This window comes from Typopeltis vanoorti, chromosome 1 (genome assembly GCF_054136105.1).
Source record: "Typopeltis vanoorti isolate ZY-2024b chromosome 1, IOZ_Tvanoo_1.0, whole genome shotgun sequence".
NCBI classification, from domain to species: Eukaryota; Metazoa; Arthropoda; class Arachnida; order Uropygi; family Thelyphonidae; genus Typopeltis; species Typopeltis vanoorti.
Genome location: NC_143549.1, coordinates 157,686,653 through 157,712,516, shown reverse-complemented (window position 1 = coordinate 157,712,516; position 25,864 = coordinate 157,686,653). Strand labels below are relative to the sequence as shown.

At 35.7% G+C, this 25,864-nt stretch overlaps 1 protein-coding gene across 2 annotated transcripts in view; it reads right to left on the bottom strand.

Annotated features, from left to right (window-relative positions):
• Positions 1-25,864, bottom strand: part of sp3 (phosphatidylinositide phosphatase spermathreecae) — a 400,619-nt gene that overhangs the window by 33,635 nt on the left and 341,120 nt on the right. For both annotated transcript variants that reach the window (XM_090394946.1, XM_090394954.1), the window contains exons 16-17: positions 15,007-15,162; positions 5,053-5,459 (exon numbers count right to left, since the gene is read on the bottom strand). In XM_090394946.1, the coding sequence (XP_090251072.1) occupies positions 5,053-5,459; positions 15,007-15,162 (563 nt within the window). The remainder of the gene's footprint in view (positions 1-5,052; positions 5,460-15,006; positions 15,163-25,864) is intronic.

The following is a 25,864-nucleotide window of genomic DNA, read 5'->3' as shown; positions in this document are numbered from 1 at the left end:
TGATGATTGGTAAAATATCTGCCATGGCCCCAGTGTGCCAAAGCATTCCTACACCTCTGCCCATGCTCATGGCAGAATTGGAACTGCAGTCTCTTAGTTGGAGAGTCGATATGATAACCACTTGGCCCAGTGGTGTAGCTGGGGGGGGGGGGGGTGCAGGGGGTGGTGGCACTGAATCTTTTTGAACTTTTGCAGTTAATTCTAAAATACAGTCTCGAGAACTCAGTTCCAAATATTGTAATACTACTGTGAATTTTCCTCACAATTGCTGTAAGTGTTGCTAGTTGTGAGAGGAGTTTTTCTAAATACAATCTGATTAAGAATTACCTACAATTACTATGAAATAGACTTTGCCAATGTCATCGACGATTTTGCTAACAGAAAAGCAAGAAAAACAACATTTTAGAATGTTGGATTAAAGTTTTACTTCAAAAATAAACACAGTGTTTTAATTTCTTTCCCTATGTCGTTTTGACTTTTTGTAGTATTTTTGGTGTATATTGAGAGGGGTGGCAAACTCAGGGACCACCCCAGGCAGCAACAGCTCTAGCTACACTACTGACTTGGCCTATTCCAATGTATTCCAAAAAAAATTCTGGCATCACTAAAAATCTCATTATCCTCACCCGATTTCTCTCCAATATAATGAAGAAGGTCATTATTCATCAACACCTTCACAATCCAGAAGCTCACAGATTCATGGCAGATTTCTTAGCCTACATTACACATACACTAGACATGCACCACGAAAAGGTATGGAGAAATGTGATGTTCTTGATATTTTTAATGTATTTGATCATGTCTTGAAATGAGGCTTGCTGAAGTAAATTGCCATCCTCAGTCATTTTTGTGCAACTTTTTTTTTTCTTTTATGTTGAGCCCATACACGAGGGGTTGGTTGATCAACCTATAGTACATTAGTACTTTATGTAGGTAGCAAGTTGGGAAAGGCAGAACTTGCTTACATTTGATTTAAAAGACTGCATATTGTATCCCTTGGGAAACACAACAGGGGGAAGACTGTTCTACAATACAGCAGTTGCAGGGATGAAGGAGGAGGAAAAGAAACCTGTTCTGTGGATTTCAGGGTGCACTGTGATAAGACAGGAGTGCACAAACATCCCAAATTTCAGGATAATAATTCAAACAGTCTTAAACACTGATTTCCACATGATTCTCCAATGAGGGCAGCAAAGATAACATGACCATTAATGCAGTTTTGCCTTCTTTTTTGTAAAAAGAATCTCAACTTACATTGCCTTAAAGTCAATAATATAAAAATTACCAGAGTGGATCAGATCTTTTTTCTGTTAAACTAATCAGATCAATAACCTCCTCAATCTAAAAAAAAAGACATCCTTTTGCTGCTCAAGACATAACTTTTCATCCAACTGCTAACTCTACCCAAATCCTAAATCCATCCGTCATTAGAATAGTGTTCACATCAGACTATTGATAGACTGATGATTGGTAATACATCCTATCCTGATCAAGTTAACATCCAGCATCTTGTTGTAGGGCCTATTTCTACAAACAGGCATCTTACAAGGCAAGCATTGCTAGCTCATAAATATCTTCCCTGGTTGAAAGAAACACTAATTAGACATCTAGGTGGTAGATTGTCCGCGCGGTTAGCCTAGTGGCTTTGCGCTTCGCAACCATATGTCTGGGGAAGGAGTGTCCTAGGTTCAATTCCCGTCGGAGACGTGAGGAGCTGAAGGATCTTCCTCAGCCATAGCCAAGTTAGCCGGTCTTGGGCACGGGCAGTAGGGTTTTTTCCGCCAGTTTATCTGGTGTTTTTCATCCCACAAGCAGGCAAACCGGCCCCGTGAACACACAGGAATACAGCCAAAAATACCTTGAGGCATAGGCATGACCATTCTATCCTCGTATTTCGGTTACGAAATCCAAGCATGCTTGGACGGTTGTGGGCCTTAAAGGCCTGTTAAAGCCATTGGGATAGGATAGGATAGGTGGTAGATTACTTTCATTGCCTGGCAAAACACAACTGTCCAGTTTACTGGAGGCTGGAAGTAGACACATTATGTTTTGTCTTCAGAGTGGTTCCCTGGTTTCTGTCCCCATTTCTTCTTACATGAAGTGCAATGATGGTGAGGCTGGGCATGCTCAACATACTTATTATTATTAATCTAACCACCTCCATTTAAGGGTAGAGGTAAAACTGTTTGCACAGCTGACCATTAGCCAGGTCATGAAGTCGAGGCCACATTTGGATTGGAGTCTGGGTACTTCAAGTGTGGGAGTAATGTGCACAAATCCTTTACCTTGGTTACGTGTCCCTGCTCAATATCTTTCCAGAACTAAGTCAACCAAAAAAAGATAGCTAAAAAAATAATATATTAGTGGGGTTGTTTAAAAAATTTCAAAAACATTAAAAAAAATCCAAAGTAACATCAAAATTTCACACAATAAAAAGCAGTTGCACATGCCTTTTGTTAACATTTTAGGTATCAATATAAACATTAATGATATGTGCCATCATTCAGAGGCAGCAAAGCCCAATCTGATCTTCCTAACCGAAACTCCCCTATTGACTACAGTCCATCTCAGCTATTCAGAATACATCATACATGCTTTATATAATAACAAGTATGAAACATGAGCTTCTTTCAAATCAGACATTCTTTGCCAAAGGTTACTTAAACCTGGAATCTCCATTATACAATCTGTTCTGGCTCAAGATTTCCTTGCCTCACTTTATAGCTTTCATTTCAGCCTTTACTACTCTCCTAATTCAGATGAATCTCTTTGTTTCTGAAAGTTGATTTCATACAGTATGATTACTAGAAACTGCAAGATTATCTTTCTAGAAAACTAATTTTCCTAACTCAAAATGACTTTCCTTCTCTAACTTCATAGATCAAGACCAGAAGTGAAGCTGAATTCTGTTATTAATCATGATCTAACAAGTGGTTAAAACCAGAACACCAGATAATTCTCATTATTGATAATCATCATCAGCCTTCTTGCAAGGTGTTTCGCAAGAACAACTATGACCTCCAGCTTTTCAAGAAGAATGTTACTAGGTTTCTTCTTTCCCAACCTTCACCTACATGTGGAACTAATTTGCTATTGGTTCTTTCACCTCTCATGTGAGAATTACAAAGTCTTCTAAGAAGACAAAACTAGTTGTGCATTCAAATAATAAATAGTTTTTTTTTTTCTATTTTGTTATCCCTTAGCTTTTAGTCATTAAATTTCTACACACGCACACACACAAAATCAGTCCTTGACTTACGAATAAGGTTCTGTTCGTAAGTCAAGGACTTCAATTCGTAAGTCAGAAAACAATCCCATCATAAGTTGGAAATCACAATATTTTCACTTTCATTCCTAATTCAATAGTCTCATTCTTTGCTGCACTACTAGAAGAATCATTTTTGCTCAATGGACATTTTCACAAAAAAATAACCACAAAAAATCACAAATGAAAAGATATTACTCTACAACATATGGAACAGCATTATTAGACTTTGTGACCAAGCATCTGGAGTCAAAAATAATATAATAACATTAACACATTTGCCATTGAGAGGAAAACTCAGTTCATGTTGTACTTGAGCCTGGAGTGGGCATGATACAAATCATGACATAAGCTCCCATTGAAACCAAAAATATGCTGATAGGTGTAAAAATCCATTTAAGGTTGCGAATAGATAATTAATGGAAATTCTATATCTGGTTGGTATATTTAAACAACTAATAAAATAAATTTCGTGATGATACTGCATTCCCCTTTTTACGGGAGTTCATGGTACCATCTAGTCCCCCCAAATTTTATCCGGGCTCTGGAACCGGCATAGGCTGACGAATCACACATATGACTGGGTCAGTATTCCTGACTGTAATTCGTGTGTCCTCAGACCGGTTTGCCTGCTTGCGGGATGAAAAACACCAGATTAACTGGCGGAAAAAACCCTGCTGTCCATGCCCAAGACTGGCTAACTTGGCTATGGCTGAGGAAGATCCTTAAGCTCCTCACGTCATTTACAGGAATCGAACCTAGGACACTCCATCCCCAGGCATATGGTTGCAAAGCGCAAAGCCATTAGGCTAACCGCATGGACAAACAACTAATAATAAACAGCATCTGCATATTGGTAGCTTAACTCATCAGCAGCCAAATCAGTTTGAAAGTACCAGTTCTCATCTGATCACTGAAGTTAAGCAAACCTGAGCCCAGTTAGTGCTTGGGAGGATAACCAACTGAAAAGGAGAGCAGATACCAACCAGGTGGTTAGCACCTGCTCTCCAACCAACAGGCTAAGGGTTCAATTCCTGCTGGGGCAGTGGTCTCACACCAGGTGAGGAAATACATCTACCACCTAAAGACAATCAGAAACATCCATGCCTGCCCATGCCATGGATGTTTGTGAATGTCATAGAAGTGGTGTGAAAAAGTTTGATGTTTGTTCTCTAGAGCAGGGTTTCTGGACTATGTAAAAAGTAAATTAAAAATATATATATAAAATAGAAAAAATAGAAAAAAAATCCTTAGTCCACCCACACTACAAAATGCACTATAGGTTTGTAATTCATTTTTTGTTGATAAGAGAAACATAAAAAAAAAGAAATAAAAATATAATGAAAAACTATTTTCATTCCAGTACTAAGTGATAAACCCTCCTCCTCCAACAGATACATACTGACCCAAGCAACCCCCACAGATATAATGCAATGCTGCAAGCAATCCACACTGTAAGATCTGAATTTCTGATAAAATTAATTTTATATTTTAAAATATGTTGAAACATATATAAGCTAATAGAACAGAAACAAAAATTATCACTGCTACTACTACTATACACTCATGCAGTAATAAGGAATGCTAAAAATTTCAGTGCAACCAGAACACGATAAAGTACAGAAACATAAGACAATAATTCAATAATAAAATTTATGCTTGCTCTTTAAATATACTGCAAATACATTTAAAGTTTTAAATGTACAATAATTCTGGAAAATTTAATAAATATCACATGTAAAGATTTAGCCTTATGCTTTACTTTTAGAAAACATAACATAACTTACTAAGGAGCCACCAGTCTCCACAACTGATGCTAAAGGAGGTGGAGGCACTGATCCATTACCTACTCTCTTACCAAGAACCTTGACAGTGCGCATTGGATTTAGCTTGGCAAAATGTGAAGTAACATTGCTCAATGCTCGTGATCCTGCACTCTTCAGTACATTCAACTGTCCCTCAGATATATTACGAGGCATTGAGGATAATGAAGGCAATTCAAGATGGAAAGACACGATACTACCAGAATTGTGACCCTGACGAACTCCTCGAATTGAAGAATTGCCCATGCTCCCGCACTGAGCAAATGGCATTTTACTTTTCCGTCGTTCTAGCTTCCCTTCAAAAAAGGGTACATTTAAAGACTTTACACTAAGTGCAACCTTAAAAGCTTCACATATAGCTTTCAGAGACTCTGAAAATATAAGTGACATGGTATCTTCAGAATTTTGACTTTGAAATAAAATAAATATTCAATCTATTGTGAATATTTCATAAAACTTTGCTGCTATGAATATTACTATAGCACAGCGTTTCTCAACCTTTCTAAGCCCAAGGACCAGTAAAATGCCAAAAACAATTCTACGGACCACTAAGTTATTTAATTTTTTTAAATGTATGTGGGATTTCCAACATATACATATTACATTTACATATTTACATACAACATTTTACATACATATACAACATTTTTATGTATTTACAAATACATATGGAAACATAATTAAGTTGGAAGTAAACGATTAAAAGTGTATCATCACTGAACAAAGTTTTAATTTTTATTAAACAAATAAAGGTATCAGTTTCCGATTTGCTGTGGGCAAATGAATGGTATGTCAGCGCCATCCCGCTGAAAGCTTCATTCATGTGCTCACAACGACGTTTATCTTTCATCCCCATTCATCTGCCCATACTCATGAAGCTAAGCCCAGAACAACTTTTATCTTCAAGCACTCCCTGATTCAACATGCAACATGTTCCATTCGCTAAGTACATCGTGAGACGAGGGAAAAATGTTGTTCTTATCTTACTCCATTCATCATAATACTGAATACGAACTTGACATCCATGGATTCCATCATGGATAACATCCCTTGTTCAAACCATTCCATGCATATATCCAAAAATTTCACTCAGAACATCCCAAAGTCATTAATGTCCCCAATACATACACACTTCAGGCCGATATGAATCACCTTATTTCCCTGAGTCTTCCATGACCAGCAAAAAAATTTAAGACATCATGTTATGTAAGGTCATTCCTGATATCTATAAACAGTCCAACCCACGAAGTCAGCCGCAAAGTGCCGTACACGTGGTCGGGCACATTTTCCCGCAACATTTACCGTATGCACCGTACGCATGTGATTTGTACTAATCGTGTTATGATGGTGGTTTTAATTATATCCGCCCTGTTTTATTCAGAGGCACAACAGTGGTCAACATAAATCTGGCAAATTCATTAATTGTGAGGTGGTTTTATTTATATCTGTCCTGTGTGCTGCTTGTATTCGTTATGTTATGATGTGTGTTTCTGTACAATCCATGACCGTACGGATGTTGTTGCCTGCATGCAATGGATTCGGTGTGCTTGGCCACATATTCTTGCAAGTGACCGTACGAGATACAGAACTTTGCAAAACAGGACATGGACAGCTATCCCCCTCGCCAGCAAAGCTGAGCCTCACCTTGACATCGCTTTGCATAACTGTCATTTCATCCCCGATTTTGGAAATGGATTAATTCCAAAACCAGTAACGAGAATAATCGGAAACTGTAGTCCAAATAAATAATATAATTATGTCACTACTTGCTTTTAATGAGTGGTTCAGCTTCTCAGTATTTGCAAAGTTTCTGGATGTCTGGCTCAATATTGGTCAACTTCAGTCGAAGATCGGCACACGCACTAAGACAATTTCTTTATTTTGTTTTTATTTGAAGGAGCGATGAAAATCCTTTCTCACAAAAATAGGTTGTAGAAAACTGCATGACGATTTTTAGTGCTTCTTCAGATAATTCGGGAAATTCACTTCTCATTGAAGGCGAGATCCAGAATCGAGCCAAATCAAGTCATGGAATTGCATTTTAAGTCCACCTGAAAGTTCAATTAACTGTTCTTTTTTCAATAATGAAAGGTCATTCTCGAGACTATAAGCCTGAAATAGATCTCAAACCCACAGAAATTTCTTATAAAAGATATTCAGAAAATATGTTTCAAAATTCTGTTTCAGAGTTTTGAGGTGGTCACAAGCCCTTTCCAGAAACTCAGAATCAACAAAAAGGTCATTCTCCACTAAAAAGGATTCCAATGTTGGAAAAGGTGCAAATTATCTGTCTTTTACATAACTAATGCACAACACTAGGTTTTTTTTTTTCCCGAATGCCTTTATTTTGTCATAGGCATCAATAACAGTTAAAGAATTTCCCTGAAGGGAGAGATTTATTCATTATTTACAAACAATAAAACTTCGTGCCTTAATTGAAATAATCTTGTTAGTACTTTGCCCATCGAAATCCAGCGAATTTCAGAATGAAGCAAAAGTTGTATACTCGTATATTCACTGTCCATTTCATCGCAGAGTATTGAAAATAACTTATTTAGTGGTTGAGCCTTAATAAAATGAACTAGCTTTACAACGTTGTATAGCAGTTTTAAATTTTGGTGGCATTCCTTTGGAGGCTGACTTTTCCCTATGTATGAAACAATATACCTGATTGATATCTGGAGCCACTTCCTTGCCCATAGAAACAACCTCCAACTATGCCTGCCTGTAAGAGTGCGAGCTCCATCCAAACAAAAGCCCAAGCATTTTTCCCACTGTATCCCTTAGTGTATTATGTAATTATTGAGAATGTGAAATATTTCTTCTCCAGTTGTTCGAGATGACAAAGTTCTATAAAACAGAATATCGTCATGAATGTTGTTATCATGTGCATATCTTACATGGCATATTAACTGCGCATCATCTGCAACATCAATAGTCTCATCTATTTGTAACACATAACAAAGGCTTTTCTTAACTCTTTCGCTTAACTGAGAGTCTACATCACCTGCCATATCATTAATTCTGCGACCTACAGTGTCATTGAAAGAGGAGTCAAATCAACATCTTTTAGTAACTTGTTGCCAAACATAGTTTTTACATCTTCTATTGCTGGAAGTAAAAAATTTTTCCTGATAGAATGAGGTTTCCCTGTTTTCGCTATGTGCAAACTTAAGAGATAGATGCTTCCAGTGCCTTGCTAATAATTGAACCGATGGTCGAAACTACATCTTTCCCATGATTTAATGTCACTAAGCATCGCCGAAATTAGCTTTGTTTTTTTCAATTTGCTTATTTTTCACATCACAATGTTTAGTTTCTAAATGTTGGAGTTTCTCAGGTTTCATGCACTCGTTCGACAACACTTCATAACACAAAACACACTGAGGTTTCTGTTCGCTTTCATCTCCACACCAAGTAAACCCGAATTCCAAATATGAACTGTTATATTTCCTACTGTATTTTTTCTTTGAAATGCTTGTTTCTTCTACTTTAATAGTATCAGATTTACTCACTGTTACAACATGTGTATCACAATTAGGGTTAGCATCACCTGTTTCATTTGCTCTTCTTTTCAAAGTCCTAGTTCCAAGTCACTTTTGCATTATTAAAAAACGTTTCGAAAAATATATAAATACTGGGGGTTAACTCATGACAAACTTTGTACAAGTATCATTTATATATTTTTAGTCTTGGTTGAAGGACGAAAACCTTCAATAATAAAAATCAATAAAACAAGCAATTGGTTGAAATGTGGATAACACATGTTCACTTCAAATCTGACAAAACAGCAAAGGAAGGCGAAAGCAATAAAACTATACTGTTGTTCACTTCACCCCTCTTATTATTCTTTATTCTGCTGCTACAAATTATTGTAGTGTCAAAATGATGAGTAATAAAAGAAGTGTGAAGTGAACAACAATATAGTTTTATTGCTTCTGCCTTTGAACATTCTGATGCTATTTTTTTTGTTGTTGTTGTTTTTTTTAAGTCTCCATTTGATTTCAATAACTTTTACTTACTTATTCAATTTTAATTTGTTTGGATAATTAAAAATATATATTTATTTATTTAATTTAAGTCTGCCTGCGGACCACAGGTTGAGAAATACTGCTATAGCATTTCACTTCGATAAAAAAAATAATAATAACCTCCAAATTTTGAATAATGAATAGAGTAATTTATAATTCATTAAAAACATTTTTGTTAGCAGCAATTACAAATTTAAGCATAATAATAATAATAAAATACCAATAATAAGATAGCATAAATCTTCATCCTTCTCTAATGCCTTTATGCATTTTTTATATCCCAAAAGGAGCAGGCAGAACACATTAGTCCTAACTTTTAAAAATTGGTGGGTGGGTGGCTTTCACTCATAGCCATCAAGACAGCCCAGCTAATAGCTGCTGCCAATGAAGATTTAAAAAAAAAAAAGCATCAGGGTTAATGTATGGAAGACCACTACCATATTATGATCATAAATTAAATTGCATTATTATTATCTGAGAGTTACTGGTCATTTTTTTCTGAATTATGAGAATAAAATCTTGATTTTCAGGAAGGGTGAAAAACTACTTGCTTGCATCAGAGATTGACTCCGGATCTGAAAAAGAGACTAAAAAGTTTTTACTAGACTAATCAAACTTATAATGATCTTTCTTCTTGTGATTTGACATTATGGAACCAAATACAAGGGTGGTCTGAAAAGTTCTCGGCCTCGACCATAGATGGCAACACTATTGGCAAGATTTTTTTTTTTTTTTTTTTTAATTTGGTACATCTGTCATAAGCATCCATGTGAAATTGCACGTCACTCTATCAAGTAGTTTGTTTTATACAGCTGTCTGAAGCAAAAGTGTTGTCTGTATCCCTTGAAATGCATAAAACTGAGTATCATGCAGTTACAAAATTCTTTGTCAAAGAAGGTTTAACACCAAAAGAAATTCATTCGAAGTTCATAAAAGTTTATGGGCACTCTTCTCCTTCGTTTTTGAGAATTAAGAAAGGGGCTGCTGAGTTTGAACATGGCTGTATCAGCCTTGAAGATGATCCACATGAAGGATGTCCAAAAAGTGTAACAACACCAGAAATCATTGATCAAGTGCAATATATGGTATTGGATGACCAATGAGTCAAAGTGCATGAAATTGCTGAGACTATAGGCATTTCAAAAGAACATGCAGGATATATTTTGCATGAAGAATTGCAAATGAAAAAGCTTTGCGCAAGATGGGTGCCACGCTTGCTCACAGCAGATCAAAAATGCACTCGCATGAAAATCTCTGAACAGTGCTTTGAGTGTTTTAACAAGAATAAAACTGATTTTGTGCATCGATTTATTACTATGGATATGACTTGGATTCACCGTTACACACCAGAATCCAAACAGCAGTCAAAACAGTGGACAGAAGCCCATTGTTCAGAGTCAAAGAAGATAAAGTCTGTTCCATGAGCAGGAAAGGTCATGGCATCAGTGTTTTGGGATACTGCATTTTGTTTATTAATTATCTTGAAAAGGGTAAAACAATAACCGGAGAATATTATTCTGATCTTTTAACCAGACTAGACGAAAAAATTCGTGAGAAAAAGACCCAATTAGGACAATGCAACTGCCCACAAAGGTGTTTTGGCAATGGGAAAATTAAGGGATCTGCACTATGAATTGTTGGAACATCCACCCTATTCCCCAAATTTGGCTCCCTCTGTCTTCTAACTCTTTCCAAAACTAAAAGCTTTCCTTGCTGGTCAGCATTTTTATTCAAATCAAGAAGTGATTACAGCTGTAGAGGGGTATTTTGCAGATCTTACTGAGAACCATTACAGAAAAGGGATAACGGCGCTGGAGCATCACTGGAATAACTGTATTAGTCTTAAGGGAGATTATGTTGAAAAATAAAAATAATTTTGAAATTATAAATTCGTTTTTTCATTGTTAGACTGAGAACTTTTCAGACCACCTTCGTATAATGCTATTTCTAATGTATTTATAATTAAAACTTGTAAGAACTTTTAATGTAGTGCATTCAAAATGCTCTTCTAGATTTTGTTGTTGGCTACACAGCATGAGAGACTCACTCCTTTTGCTTTCAATATCAGTTGATTTCTATTACTTAAAATATTTTCCATAATTCTACATACTGAATCTTTTTTTTTCTTTTTCTATAACATCATATAGGTTCTACACCAGGTGTTCCAAAAATAAAAATGTTCATATGAAATAAAACAATTATTTATTCTAAACAATTATAAAATTTATATAATTCTTCATAATTACTTTAATGAGATAGATATTGCTGCTTTCAACCTGTTAGGACAGAAAATTGAGGAACAGTCTTTGATCATGCTAAGCAAATATTATGTCTGGCATCTAATAAATTTTTAAACTTTGTCTTTAAACTGACGAATGTTGAAAATCAAGATTTGCATAAATAGATTGTAGCAAATGGGGTTAGGGATAAAAGTTTTAATCCCATTTGCTACAACCTATCTATGTGAATCTGAGCATTACTTGTCAAAACTGGGTATGCAGACATTTGGGAACACCAGAATTCATCAAGATTCACAAAATTTTGCCTCAGCAAAAATTTGCTCTCTTGTTCGATGAGATCCTCCTCCTTCTTATCAGCATCATCCATCAAATCGAAAGTGATCTGATTTATAGGTGTATGACTTCAACAAGTTGGCCATAAGTGAAAGCAATGTTTGTGCTTCTTCCACCACCATGTTACTCACTTGAAACTAGTATTTTGGGTAAAGTGAATTTATTGTGACAACATACAACTAAAAGTTCTTCACATCTCCTCTAGACAGAGTCCAGGGGAGATGTGAAGAACTCCTCACAGATTGGGAACCCCTGTTCTAAACTGATCTTCACATATTAGTTGTTAAAAATGAGATGTGGAATACTTAAAAGAATACCTATAGTATATTGTGGGTTGCAGAAATTGGTTGATAGGCAGAAAAGGGGAGATACGATTGAGACATTCAAATTGCTGAAGGGGTTTCTATGGGATTAATTCAGAGGATATTTTTGAGAACAGGACTGGTGGTGGGAGGACTAGGGGACATCCATGGAAGCTGGGCAAGAGTGTGGTTAGTAAAGGTGTTAGAGCCTGGGTTTTTTACTTTTAGAGTGGTGAATGAGTGGAATAAGCTGCCAGAGTCTGTTGTGGGTGCTATGACAGTAAATGAGTTCAAGGCAGAGTATGATAGATACTGCATGAATGTCGAATAGTTATGATGGATATGATGTTTAGGGCCTCCCTAGATGAGTCTAAGGACTCCTTGGAGTCGCCCGTAATAATAATATGTCACCGATGCTCCATGCTAGAAATTATCAAAACAGCTAGCAAACTCTCCCCCCCCCACTAATGGTTATACTACATCTTATATAAAAAACCTATCCATTTTAAAATGGATATTGAAAATCTAACTTTAAATAATACAGATATATTGGTAAGCTTTGACATTACCATACTGTTTACCAATATTCTCTTGAATGATCGCTTAAAACTTATAAAAAAATTTTTCCTTCTGACATCTTAAACTCTTTTCTTTTGCCATCAATTCTGGTTATCTTGGAGGAACAAAATTTACAAATAGATAGAGGGGAACTGCTACTACGAGTTCTCCCCTATCACCACCACCACCTGCCAATTTTTACGCAGAAAATTTTGAGAAACAAGCCATAGACTCAGTCATCCCTCACACCTTCCATCTGGCTAAGATATGTAGATGTGTGTGTTCTCTATTTGGCCTCATGGCCCAAACACATTAGACTTGTTCCTCAATCACCTCAGTGGTCTACATCCAAGAATCCAGTTTACGGTGGAAAAGGAAAATAATAGTTTACCCTTCCTAGATACCTTAGTGACATGCCTTCTGAACAGTAACCTCTTCTTCACTATACAGAAATCCAACTCACACAGGCACCACCATTTAAGGATGTCTCAACAACATGATATCATTAAAACTCTAACCAATAAAGCCTATAATCTTTGTCCAGTGGAACCTCTCTTTCAACAGAACTCAACCATATACAAAACACCTTTCTATCTAATGACTTCTCCAATCAATCCCTCTCCAATCTTCAGCAATCCCTTCTGAAGAATTTTAGAAATGCCATCATCATCCCCTACATCCAGGGTATATTAAAATAGCTAGGTCTTAAAAAAAATACACCCTCTACACAGTTTTTAAGCTCCACAGGAAACTTGCTACTCTTATCCTTTCTACCAAAGATCACTTCCCACCTCTCTCAGTGCAAGGAGTATATAAAATATCCTGTTTCTGCAAGTTGTCATACTTTGGACAGACAGGTATAGCAGCCACCATCTGTAATTACGACTATAGTCAATGACCATGTATTGGATCTCACTCACAGGATCTTCTGGAGAAAAACAAAAAACAAAAAAAAACGCCATGCTCCATCAGTAAATATAAAATTGTTTTGGAATCTGCAGTGGCACTCAGATATCATGAATTCAAACAAATATGGTTGGGAGAAACTTCCCAAAATTTGGTTTTGGAATCTGCAGTGGCACTCAGATAAACAAATACAATTGGGAGAAACTTCCCAAAATTTGGGAAACAATATTTCATTTCATAGACTGAAATGAAATATTGGAAACTAAAATACATATTTTAATCATTTCTTAGTGCTGTCAATACTCCATTAAACCTCCAAATGACGAGAGGGTTTGAATCACTATTATAAGGATTAAATGATAACATTATCAGAGTCTATAGCTATATTAAAAAATAAATCAACACTCTTACTTCTTTATTCTCCTTAAATTTTATTCTTCTCCAATCCCATGTAAGAAGGGCCACAGAAACTATGGTACAATAAGTGCTATGTGTGAAAGATGTCAGGAAGATAGAATGAATTTACTGCTGGGAGGGTGTAGTCTTTGGAAAACATTTGATAAAAGCAGGTCCAGTGATTAAAGTAGATGCAATGAAAGAGAAGGAAGAGAAGAAGGTTTAGTGATATGCAGATGGCCTGTGAATAAATGTTGTTGTGCAATTGCTGCTTATGTTTTTTCATTTAAAAGCAAACATGGAAAGTTGTAGTTCAAGAAAAGACAAAGCAGAAACAGACCATTTATGAGATGGAAGTTGTAATGCACATGTGAGGGAAAGGTCACTGATTAGCTAAGTTCTCTCTTCTGAACAACATCAAAGAATTTTAACAAGGTTTTTAATGTAACACTCTAAATATGAAGTTTGGAATTTCGATAGAGTTAACAGTTGGACAAAGAACTACGGATATGATATGTTTGTGCTACATATCAGATCAAGATGACAGATCTAATCTTGTCCAAGAACTGTTGTTGAAGATAACAGGAAGTGAACTGAGAAACCTCACATTCACTTTCTAAGATTCTCCTTCAGGAGTGAGTAGAAAAAAATCTCAAAAAAGTTCCTAAGATTTAATAGCTGGATATAGACCCCACCTGTTACTCAAAGCACTCTAATTGTGATACACACACGAATATGCAAATGTAAATCAACTATTAAAGAGTTCTTTTAATGCTACTCAGAAACATGTTTATATTTAAAATGGCAAAATGCAGTAAAAGAGCAAGGGATAAACAAAAAAATCCAGGATTATTATTGTTTGTGTAATTATAATGCACTATCCTGTGAGGCTGAAAAAACAGTACATTTCCTTATCTGATGTGTAAAATACATTTTTATTACAATAAATAAAAATATAAGAAATTGCTCAATGAAATTTACATGGAAAGATTATGCAATCAGAGTAAGGTATGTTAAGTAAATGAATATAAAAAAAAAATGGAAGAGACTTAAGAAATGCACCTCAGATTCTGCACAGTAAACTAAAAACAAGAAAATAAATTAATTCAGCTCTCAAATGTATAAAAATTAAGCTTCTAAAACATTTATTACCTGCAGCTTCTTCTTCACTGCGAATAGGAACAGCCATATTATTGAAAAATCTTGTGTTAGTAGATCGAAACATTTGAAAATAGCCTGTTTGACCATTAACTACATGATGAAGACGAAGGCAGTGGTGTTTTGATTTAAATATAGAAGGCTCTGGACCTAAAATTAATTTTTCAAGAAAAAAAAAAAGTTTAATTATAATAAATTTTTTATATTTCTATTTTGGATATAATGATAAACAAACAACTGCTTGACATAAAAGATCACTGTGAAAATCTTCATATGCACATTTTAAAACACTGCTTAAGATGTATTAAGGTCAGGTTCCATACTACTGTCGTAACATGAAAATTTTCACTTAAAGAAATGTATTTTTTCACTCACTGATACATGTACCACTGCAATCATCATATACAGACCTAACTGTTGTAAATAACACATATGTAACTATAATAAACACTGCAGGCCTTATATTTTGAAAAAAGTAAACATACAAATCGCTGGACATTTTTTCATTTTCTTTTTTCATTTCATTTTCACAAAATAGGGCAAGACCATCAAAATACTGTAAATACACTTTACTTGTCTTTACTAGGTCTTCTTTTCACATTTACCCCAGCCTTACTAAGGCTGGTAGATGTGAAATGAAGACACAAAAAATAATTTTGTAAAAAGGTCTGAAGGAGAGGGAATATCTTCATAAGTAGTAGAGTCATCAAAGGCCAAACACTTTCGTGCTGGTGATTTAGGACTTTGGGTAGAAGTTGATGGTTGAGCAGGACTTTCAGTGGATTTTGAGGGTTGAGCAGGAGTTTCAGTGGGTGCTGGTGGTTTTTTTTTTTTTTTTTTTTTTTTTAAGTACTTGCCTAAAGGGGAATGCATTCTAGACTGCCTTTTTCACTCTATATAAATTTCTGAATAACAGGCATACTGCTCTACAATGCCAGAATTAACTTTAGAGCTTCTTTCAAAATCCCTATCATGCTTCTCTAAAAGAGTCATGCCCATTTTAAAATGACGAACAGCTTCAGAAAGAATTTTTGTAGTTAGGCCTTCAGGCTCAGGGATTGATACCTCTTCAGACATCCCTTCATCTTTCTTATTCTCTTCAAGTGTCAGAAAATCTTCATTGCTTAGAGGCTGAGAATAATGAGACCTAACAAGTTCAGCTACATCTTCTGGCTCTACTTACAGCTCCAATTGCTTTGCTATTTCTACAATATTTTAGTTACTTCGGGGACAGGATTTTCAAAGCCTTCAGTCATCAAACAACTGTGGGCATAACTTTTCCAGGCACCTTTCAGTGTTGTTACCTTGACATCATTCCAAACATCTTGTACAATCTTGATGCTATCTAAAATGTTGAAGCCTTTCCAGAATTTTTTTTTTTTTTTTAATCGATTGTTGACCACTTTCTTCTTCTTCTTCTGTGTCAATTGTCGTGATGCACTTGGTGAAAGTTCTTTTTAAATAATAAAGCTAGAAAGCAGATATGACACACTAGTCCATTGGCTGCAGAAGTGAGGTTATACTGGGGGAAGAGAAATAAAACTTGAACATTAGGGTTCAGATCATCCAACGTTTGAGGATGGCTGGGAGCATTGTCCAGAAGAAGAACAATTTTGAATGGAATACTGATCTCCTTACAGTAACCTTTCACTGATGTACAAAGCATTCTTCAAAAAGGGAAGCAGTTACCCATGCTTTCTTATTAGATTTCCAAATAACTGAAAGGGTAGACAGCATAATTTTTATGGAACTGAAGAGCTTTGTGCTTTCTTTTCACTATGTCTGTTAGAGGAGTGATGTAGGAACAAAAGGTACTGAAAATCATTTACTTCTTCAAGGATTTGGTCATTCAGCCTAATATTTTCTTCTATTCTGTTCTTTAGGACTTTAGTTTCACTGCTGTTGACTGACAATCCAATCACTGCCATAAAAAGGCAGGACCTACCTTTTACAAACCTGTGCTGTCCCTTATAGAGTATCTTATTTCTATCCATGCATTCATGAATTTTACCTTCAACCAACTTTTCCAACTTTAACTACCACTCCAGAGATACTAATTGGTCTGTAATTTGCTACGTCTATCTTAGAGCCACCTTTATGTAATGGAACTATCTTGCCTTCTTTCCACTTCCTTTGAATTCTGACAGAGATAAAACTTAGATTAAACAACTTCATCGTCAGAGGCACTGCCAGTTCTCTTGCACGCAAGCTGACATAACATCCTGTCCCACTACTGTATTCACATTAATATTTTTCAGTATGTTGAGTACCTCCAGTTAATCTAGCTCAATTCTCAACATCAGTAACTGCAAAGTCTTCATCTTGATGATACACCCTTGCAAAGTGATCACTTAGAAACCAAACTTCTGCTCTGTCACTTTCCAATCATTAGCAGTGAGTAAGGTTATCCTTCAATAAACATTCTTTTGCTTACTTGCTAATAAAAAAAAAACCTTTTTCAGATTTATTTTGATCTGGTTAATTTTTTCTTATTATCTGATTTAGCCTTCCATACATACCATACATGTTATCTTTTGTGCACGTGCTTTGTATTGCCTAATTGAGCATGCTCTTCATCTTTATGTTCCTTCCACAACTTTTTTTTTTTTTTTTTGAAGCTGCTACTTTATTTCTCATCTATTCCACCCCTACTTGGTTTATCTTCCTGATGATGGGTATGCCATCTGATACTTCCTCTCTCAAAAGTTTCTGTGGGAAGTTTTTGGTATTGAGCCCACATTATTATGTAAATAAAGAGTTTAAAAAAAATAAGCAATTAAAACCAAACAAGTTTCGTAAGTCATTAGACTTACATCATCAGGAGTACTGGTATATAAGTTTTACACAACAAAAGCCTATTAACAAGTAATTACATATATTAGATATTATAGATAACTTCGCAACTGTAACATATAATTGATAAAATATATATAAATCAGAAGAAACCAAAAATTTGGTTGGGAACGATGGATGAGCTGATTGTTTCAAAGATTATATGAACAACTTGCATCCGAATATAAAATTCACTCTTGAACTAGCAACACAAAAAAATTACCATTCCTTGATATCCTTGGCAAAGTAAATGAAGAGGAAAAGAGGTTATTCTTTTCCATATATAGAAAACCTACCACAACGGGAAGATTTTTAAATGCTACTTCACATTAACATCCATTGCAAGAGATAGGCATAATTCAAACTCTATGAGACAGGGCATACAATATATCAAGCATGTCAATTAAAAGGAATGAAGAACTGCACTACCTCAAACAGAACATCATATTCACGGCTTTTGGTTATGTTACATCGATTATCAGAAAAATTCTTAATACATCTTTTGCAACTCCCTTACTTAAACAAGATTTCAAGAATGCAATCACATTGCCTTATATCAAGAATGTCACAGACAAAATGGCTATGTTGTTCTGTGAGTACAACATAAAAGTGGCTTTTTTTTACCTTTAGAAAAATTATCAAGATTCCTACATCCATCAAAACCTCTACATCACCCCATGAAAAAACCAGCATCTATGAGATTCACTGCTCTTGTGGTATTTGTTATGTAGGCCAAACAGGGAGATCAGCAGAGATCTGCATATCTGAACACATAAAAGATGTCAAAAAAAGAAGGTAGAATAAATCAGGCCTGGCATTCCACACAACCACTACTGGCAATCAGGTACTTTGGCAACAAATAAAAATGTCATATATTGATTGTAACTTTACAAGAAAATTTAAAGAAGCCTCGCAAATGTTTAGGATCTCTACACAATGCAATAAAAATCAAAGCTTAATTTTACATCAGTATGGTCTGCTTTCATAAAAATTTAACTGCCACGGACCTAGGATATAACACGCATGATACCACAGAATGTGATAGCAACAACTAGCAATGTTCCAACACACATGCAGTAACAAATTTACCATTTGTATTCTGGTTTATCAATTATATGTTACAGTTGTGAAGTTATCAAGAAGACGATGTACAACTTATGAAACTTGTCAGGTTTTAATTGCTTATTTTTATTAAATTCTTTATTTAAATAATAATGTGATATCAATACCAAAAACTTCTCAGAAATCCCATGCATTACTCACATTAATTCCTTGTAACTTCTTATGCTATGGTACTGCTCCAAGCTGCCACCTAAGTTTGTTATAATCATTAGCTTTATGGTTCTATATAAACACTTTCTTGTCTGAGAATTCCATATGCTGAGCCTCCTAGAATAAGACTGCATGGGTCATTTTCTCCCCAATCAGAGGTAGAGTTGCTAGTGTAGTTATCAGATCTTTTGATGCCAATATCAGATCCAACACTCTCAAACCCCTGGTCCTCTCCATGACATGCTATTTCAGGTAATTATCCCTTAACTGTATAAATTTCATTTCCATCTTGCCATGCACCCTTTCCTCCTTCCAATCTATATCACCATAATTAATTCTCCAAGATAATTGCTCAGCTTGCACTCATCGTGTTAATATGCCAATGCATGGCATCCACATCTTCCAATGGACTCCAGGTTTATAGCAGCAACCAATAACATATTCTGTTCTACTGGCCTTGACCTCACATGATACAACCTCAAATGAACCATCTCGTTCAGATCTACAATCCTCCTTAACTTCTATTTTAGTTGAAGTTCTTCAGTTATCATTAATAATTAGGCTGACCCTACATACCATTTTTTTCATATTTCCTGGTCGTCCCGTCGCTTTAATAAAAATGTCAATTTTGTCCAGTTTTTAATAAAAAATTATAAATATACTTTAATATTGGTCAATCATAAATTATTATTCATAACCTATAATTGAATTTCAATATCATGGATACCAGTCATTTGTATAACTATGGAGTCGCATTGTTCGATAATAAATATCGATATCTGCAGTGATTTATTCAGAGAAAATAATTTTAAAAAATACACGTTCGCAACACTTGCACGTCTCAGGTGCGGCATCTGTCTGTAGTATTAATTTTTGTTTTGTCTTGTTATATTGTGATAGTGGAAATTTATGAATTCCTATCTTATCACAGTCTAACATGCTTTTCCAAACAAAAGAATGAGATAAATACAATAAATTGCCTCTAAGTGTAGAATAAGTATTATGTATATATAAATCAAATGTGTTCTGTTATGAAAAGGTTAAATAAGTATGTAATTTGTGCCGTTCACGAATGTGATTAAATTGATATTGAAGGTATAAAACAGTAACAGAGCAATATGAAAGTTCATATATATATAAGAGTTATGGAATGTAAGCACAAATTCAACAGTTGGGGGAGGTCAAGTCCAAAGGTTACGGAGTCGTAACGCGAGGAAGCGGCTCGCCCCAAGCAAACAACGTGACGTCAGTGTACGTGCAATAGCGGGGGAGAGATATGGACGCTGTGACGTAGCAACACATGTAAGTTGGCTGGACATCGAAAAGGGCGAGAATCGCCGAGAAGAATAGGGGAAATATAAGGGTCATGCGACCCTGTAACAAGGCCTTTTGTTTCTCGATCTCCGGTGTTCCCCTCTCGTGGTGGCAGAGGGTGATGGTGCCTCGATGTCGGACGGATCCCGATAGGCAGTCGCGGGTCTTGGCAGCAGTATCTCCATGGGAAGAAGCAAGTCTGGCCGTCCACAGAAGGCCTGTTCCTGTGAACCTACGAAGCACTAAAGAATCAAAAAGGGAAGATAAGTAAACTTTGCTTGTGTTATACTGAATAGGAATGAAAGATTTGTGTCACGTTAATATGTTATAGAAGAAGAACATTAATGATCTAGGATAGGATTGTATTGTTAGGACTTTAGAAGAATATTGATTTTACCTTACTATCTGTCGTTGTGTTAATGTTCGCCTTTATATTGAATGAATTTAAGGATATGTTTAGAGTAAAGAATTGGCATAATATAAAGAGATTGTGAAAGATATGAATGTTATCTTGTGTAGTCTGACAGAGCTACGGAGTCTTAGATTGATTATGATAATAGTACATGATTAATGCATTAGCAAAGGTTAATATAATTCATACTTTAGGAAGCTACTGTATATTATTTTTTTAGTATAATAGTAGTGTTTGAATTTTATATACCTTGTCTGGAACTCCCTTAAGATGGGATTTTAATTTATGTTATTATGTGTATCAACTTTTGAGTATAATAAACCTTGCTTTTGATTCTAACAAAGACTTTCTGTGATTTCTGGAATCCGATGCACTGCTTATAAAACATTAATGCGAACCTATGCGGGATATTAAAAGGGATATTTGAAAAGGGTATATTTTGGCCACGTCTGCAGAGTTGATAGGTATCATTAAGTACTGTCCAGAGATTACCTCTTGGTTGTTAATGTTTAATAATCTAATAGCGCTAAGTGGCACAGCGAAACAAATAAATTTCTTGGCATTTTACGAGAGGAAGATCTTAGACACTCTGATACTGCCTCTATCTCGAGGAAATTCCATTGTCCCTCAGAGGTACCACGTGCTACCCGATAGTGTATTACGGAGATAAAGCAACAAAGGTTGAAAATAAGTGTGAACAAGAATAGGATACAACATAAAGGGTGGTAGGATATTGATAGAATAAGGTTAATATAGAAGAAGGTTTAGGTTAGAAAAGATTGAATAAAACACAACCATTGTACAAAATAAAAAAAACAGAATTGGATACAACAGTCTGTATGCTAACCGATGGTTTAAATTTCATATTTTTTAAAATTTTAAGTATTATTTTTTAAAGCTTTAAGTCTATCCTTACAATGTCAAAAAGGCGAAACTGCAGTTTTAATGGCGATCTCCAGAAAGAATTCAAATTTATTAAACTGGACAAGCTGGGTATTGATGAAACAAAAGTGTTATGCCAACATTATAATGTCCATTTTACTGTTGCTTGTGGAGGCAGAAGTGACATCAACCAACATCTACGTAGCCAGAAACATAAGGATGCTGAAAACACTCTGGCTTCAGTTAAAAACATCAGCTCGTTTATGGTGAGACGTGACGGTGATAGTGAAAGCGATAAAATTGCAGCAAGCGAAGCTCTTTTGCTTATCATACTGTGCATCATGGGCAAAGTTTTCATGCAAATGACTGCTTGTTGACATTGATAAATAAAATTTATGAACAAAATTTTCTTCAGCAAATACCAAATCAAAGGCAATTACCAATGTTTTATCACCATAAATGAGAGGAGACCTCCACATAGCCTTTAAAGGAATGCAGAGAACCGACCAGGGCTTCTGACCTAATGTCCATCCTCACCTTCTCGTGGTGCAGCCTGTTGGGTATCTACCTGGATACTGAATGAAGAGGATGGGCTGGCAATTTGGGATTTAGCCGACCAAATTGTATTCTTATTGGTTAAACCAAAATAAAAAATGATGGTACAACATGACAAAATTTCATGCCAGCTGGGGCGTCGCCCAGTTAAACAAGGCCCCCGTTGTTTTCGCCAGGGAACCAGGGCGAACAGCGAAAAGTCAGCTACTGGAACAAATCTGAAAACACACTCCAACTCAACATCACCAGAGTTAAAGATCAATACTATCAACGTAAGAAGCCTGAATGGCAAAGAAATGGAGCTAGCTGAGGAAGTAGATAAGTACCAGATCGACATAATAGGGGTGACTGAAACAAAAAAGACCAAAACTGGTGAGATCTTTCTGAGCAATAAATACAAAATGTTATATTCAGGCAATGACAATCAAGGAAAAGAAGGAGTAGCCATAGTATTCAACACAAAATATGAGGCTAATCTTCTTGAATGGCAGTCAGTCAGTCTCAAGTAGAGTGATGTGGGCAAATATGAGAATGGGGAACTGGACAATGAGACATTTGTGCCTATGGTCCCACAGAAGGTTCTACTAAGATAGAAGTGGAGGAATTTTTTTAATGCTTTAGAAAAAGTAACTGACACAATGAAAAAGGAAAAGTTGGTCCTTGTTGGGGATCTAAATAGCAGAGTAGGTAATGATTGGCAGACATACAAAAATATTTTGGGAAAATTTGGAGAAAAGAGAAAAGCTAATAATAATGGCAAATACCTGTTGGATTTCTGCTCAGGACATGGACTGGTTATTACTAACACCATGTTCCAACATAAAAATGTGCACAAATTCACATGGAGAGAAGAGGCAATGAATAAGAAAAGTCTCATTGACTATGTTATTGTTGATAGTGATGTTTTCTCCCTGGTGCAGGACACCAGAGTGTACAGAGTATTTGAAATTGGAAGTGATCACTATTTAGTCTTGAGCAGTATAAAATTGAATTTCATATTGAAAAGAATAACATGTAAGAAAGTTTTAAGGTGAATAAAAGTTGAGCAGCTCTCAGATGTGAACTGTAGACTAACATATACAAAGCTTATTGAAGAAAAAATGAAAGAGTTTGAGAACAGGAATCAAACCTTGGAGATTCAGTGGCAAGCCTTGAAGAAAGCCATGATTGATTCAGCTAGAGAGGCATGTGGTGAGGTTGTCTGCAAGGATAGAAAAATCAGGACTCCATGGTGGACGCAGGAAGTTAAAGAGGCAGTGAAGAAAAAGAAGAAAGCATATCAAAAGTTCCTGTCAAATAAGTCAGCTTTTGCTCTTAGAGAATACAGAGACAAATGCAAGAAAGCGAAACACTGTGTAAAACTAGCTAAACAAAAGTTATGGGAGGACTTTGGCAAGAACATAGAAAATAAATATCAAGAAGGTGGTAAGATATTCTGGAGGTTGTTGAAGAAGCTTAGAAATGGAGGGAAAAGAAGTTAGAGATGATAAAGGTGACATGAAAATGGGAGAAAAAGATATCCTTGAAGTATGGAGTAATTACTTCAAAAAATTGCTAAATGAAACAGGCAGTGATAGCACAGTGGTAAAAAATACTCAACAGGCATACAGTCAGGAATACATATCCATACTTGAAGTAGAAAAAGCCATCAAAGGCTTGCAATGTGGAAAGGCAGCAGGAGTAGATGATATTATGATATTCAACCAGAAATGCTGAAGTATGGTGGTATAAAAGTCTTACAGTGGCTGCACTGCATAGTACAGAAAGCCTGGACAGTGGAACGAATTCCCGATGATTGGAGTAGAGCTCTAATAGTGCCATTATATAAAAAGGGAAATAAAACTGAATGTGAGAATTACAGAGGTATTTCTCTACTGAGTGTACCTGGCAAGATCTATGCAAGTATACTTCAGAAACAGTTGAGAAGAATTGTGGAAGAAAAGTTTGGTGAAGAACAAGCTGGATTCAGGCCAAATAGAGACTGTCAGGATCAGATCTTCACTTTACGACAAATAGTCGAGAAAGCATGGGAATATAACAAAGATCTGTATTTAAGTTTTGTCGATCTGGAAAAGGTATAAGACAAGGTGCCAAAGAGAAAAGCAATTCAATACGCTACAGTTATATGGTGTCAATGAGGCATTATATCAAGCAATACTTAGTCTGTATTTGAGTTGTAAGTCGGCAGTTAGAATTGAAGGATGTACAGGAAGATGGTTTAATGTTAAATGTGGTGTGAGACAAGGATGTACATTATCCCCTCTGTTATTCATTATCCATATGGATCACATTATGAAGGAAAGTGGTATTAAACATGATATCAGAATTGGAGATGTAAATGTCAGCTCTTTGCTTTATGCAGACGATGTTATACTTCTGAACAAATCCGCTACGAGTTTGCAAGATTCCCTGACTAAATTGAATAATTGTTGTAAAGATATGGTATGAAGGTCAGCATTAAAAAGACAAAGACAATGAAAATAGGTAGAATTGTTGAAAATATCAACTGTGTTGTGAACAGGGAACCTGTGGAACAATTAAAACATTTCAGCTACTTAGGCACGATTTTCAGTGAAGATGGTAAATTAAATATGGAAATAGACAACAGAATCAGCAAAGCTGGTATGGTGGGAAGTCAATTGAATAAATTAATATGGAATAAGAGAGAAATTAGTCGGAACACTAAATTAGCTGTATACAAGACAGTGTTCAAACCAGTTTTAACTTGTGGATCTGAGAGCTGGTTCAGAAGTAAAACACTTGACCAAAGACTAGAGACCGCAGTATGAGAGTCCTGAGAAAGATTAGAGGCATGAACAGATGGCATCAATGGCAATATCATGTTAAAAACGAGGATATTAGGAAAGAACTTGACATTGTCAGCATCCAGGAATGCACTAGCAGAGCTAACCTCAGGTGGTATGGTCACTTGAACAGAATGGGTGATGAAAGATTAGCAAAACAAGTGCTCTCTGCAGGTTGGCAGGAAAACGACCCAGAGGAAGACCAAGATATAGGTGGATTGATACGGTACAATGTGCCTTAGACGGTAGAAATATAAGATCTGATAATGATAATATTGGAGTCTTGACAAGTAATAGACTGATTTGGAGGAAAATTGTAGATAGGAAGTTAATAATTATGTAAATTTTTCATGTAGTACTATCATATCCTGTACACCTCTTGATGGTACATGTCATGAATTTGTTGATGATGATGACATATTGGGCGAAGTAATGGAAGATTTGAATAAAACAAAAAAGTATTACAGTCAGTTTAGATGCAAAAAAGACGTCTAACTATTTAGAATCGTTGTGCGATACTTTTTGCCAACTTGTGGTGTTCAAGACAAAATTATAGACTTTATTTCCTTACCTGGTGAAACATCCAATCTACAATATATTATGTTGAAGGAAGTAAGTGATTTGCCTTACAAACAAAATTGTTGCTTTGTGTGCAGATAACACGAACACTAATTTTGGTGGTTGCAAAAGACTTGAAACTGAACCGAAGAGGCAGATTATCGGTATAGGTTGTAGGACACACCTTATACACAATTGTCTCCAGTGTGCTGTCGACTGTTTG